The sequence below is a fragment of the Plasmodium reichenowi genome, chromosome 5 (genome assembly GCF_001601855.1).
Source record: "Plasmodium reichenowi strain SY57 chromosome 5, whole genome shotgun sequence".
Lineage (NCBI taxonomy): Eukaryota > Apicomplexa > Aconoidasida > Haemosporida > Plasmodiidae > Plasmodium > Plasmodium reichenowi.
Genome location: NC_033650.1, coordinates 791,323 through 793,822, shown reverse-complemented (window position 1 = coordinate 793,822; position 2,500 = coordinate 791,323). Strand labels below are relative to the sequence as shown.

Here is a 2,500-nt window from a genome sequence, read left to right as displayed (position 1 = left end):
GGACAAAAAATATATATTTCCTATGAATAAATATAAAATATTTAATTGTTAATATAAATAAATATTACATAGCATAGAAAGGTATTTTTTTTTTCTTTTTTTTCTCATTTCCTTATAAAATTGAAGCTAAAATTTTGATAAAATAATGTGAAAATATATTTAAAAAAAAATATATTTTTATAACAATATAATATATTTTTATATTATATAATAATTATTTTTTATATTTTATAATTTTTTTAAATATTTTTTTTTTTTTTTTTTCCAAAAAAAGAAAATTGTGTAATTAATAAATGTTATTTGTATATATTTATATATTATTATTTTTTTTTTTTTTTTCTTTTTTTTTAAATATGACTATTTTTTCTTAAGAATATTTTCATGTACTCATTTTTTTTGTTATGTAGAAATTGTTATATATATATAATATATATATGTATATTTATTATTTATGTACATTCGTATTTTATTTAACGCAAAGGTTTGAATAATAATTTATTATTTTAATATAATATAATATATATATAAATATTTATAATTAAATTTTACAAATATGTAGAAATTATGAAACTGTTTAAAACTTTGTTAGAAGATTAAACTTTTCATAGGTCTATATAATAAGTGCATTTTTTTTTTTTTTTCATTTTTTCATTAAATTGAGAAAAATAAGTATGAAAAAAAAAGTAGTACGCTAATAGTCTCCCAAAGAAAAAAAGAATATATATATAAAATATATAAAATATATATATATATATATATATATATATATATATATATATATATATATATAATTTATATGTATATATTTTTATCTTATTTGTATTTTTTATTAATAATTATTTATATTTTTTATTTTAATTAATATATATATTAACGTTATTATGTAAAATTAAAATATCAGTATTCTAATACGTCAAAAGTAAATGTATATATATATATATATATATATATTTTATGTGTGTATTATATTTTTATATAATTATATTTTAATTAAATAAAAATTAATTATTATATACAATGGCATCAATTTAAATACTTTGATAAAGCTTATTTATTATAACATTTAAATTAAGAAAGCCATCATTTGCAAACCCATACACATATATGCATAAATTATAAAAAAAAGTGAAGGAAACAGAAACTCAAAAAGAATATAACAATAATAATAAAATAAAATAAATAAATTAAAAAATATAAAGATAACACAAACGATAAAGTATATTTTCATATACAAAAATTATTTTATATATAACAACGCATGCGTTGCATACTGTTTATTTAATTATAATATTATATATATTTTTTATATATAATTTTGCCATATCTAATATCTTATGCATATATAAATATATATAATATATATATATATGAAGTGATATTTTCTTTTCTTTTCTTTTTTATATTTTTGTATAATATTTTTAGACTATAAATTTTGTATTTGAATATATTGTGAAGTTAACTCATTTTAATTTTTTTCGCATACATATTTTATTTATATATTTATTCATTTTATTTTGCATAAAATATATATATATATATATATATATAATATTTGATTTATCATTAGCATATTTTATTTTGTTCTTATATATATTTTTATATTATTCATTTATAAATAAAAACAAAAGAATTATATTATAAGATTATAAACTACAAAATTCCCGTATGATATACTTTTTTCCACTTTTTCAATATGATTAAAATTAAAAAGTAAATTAAAAAAAAATAGTAAACTTTTTATTGTATAATAGGAAAGAATTATTATATAAAGACGAAGTTGTTCATATATATTAATATATTTGCTATAATATATAATAATATAATAAATTATTTAATTTTATGATTTATTTTATTTTTTATGTGCATTATATATTTTATTTATTAATTTTTTCTTTCTCTTTTTTTTTTTTGTTTGATGTGTGTGTATATTGTTGGAAGCTGCTTATAATAATATATATATATATATATATATATATATATATTTGAAACCATCTTAATATTATATACATGTGTTTATATATATCTATATATTGTAAATGTCTTCATTATTATATTTTATATTTTATTTGTATTTTATATAACTTTATATATATTTTTTTTATTTATTTTCAGTATAAGTTTGAATAGAATATCATCTATTGCAAGTATCATTTGCTTGCTTGATTGTATTATAATTCCCATTGTTATGTTTACATTATCCGTTTTTAACATTTTCAATTCACAACTAGCACATCTTCATGAAATATCCGATATAGTAAAGAAAAAATTTTTAAAATATTTTATTAAAAAGAAATGCATACATATATATATACATATATATATATTATATATATATATATATATATATATAATAAGAAATATAAAAAAGTTATGAACAAACAGCCAAAATATATATATTTATACATTTGATATACCTATATTTTTTTTTTTTTTTTTTTTTTTTTTTTTTTTTTTTTTATTTTTTACCTTCTTTTTTTTTTTTTGCCCCAATTTTTTTCAT

The 2,500-nt window shown here is 13.3% G+C and overlaps 1 protein-coding gene across 1 annotated transcript in view; it reads left to right on the top strand.

Moving 5' to 3' along the window:
- Positions 1 to 1,693: 1,693 nt before the first annotated feature.
- The window catches only part of PRSY57_0523000 (putative membrane protein), a gene marked incomplete at both ends in the record, with an annotated part of 1,763 nt that continues 956 nt past the window's right edge, over positions 1,694 to 2,500 (top strand). Inside the window, 2 exons of the mRNA XM_012906298.1 lie at positions 1,694 to 1,710; positions 2,113 to 2,254. Coding sequence (XP_012761752.1) covers positions 1,694 to 1,710; positions 2,113 to 2,254 — 159 coding nt within the window. The remainder of the gene's footprint in view (positions 1,711 to 2,112; positions 2,255 to 2,500) is intronic.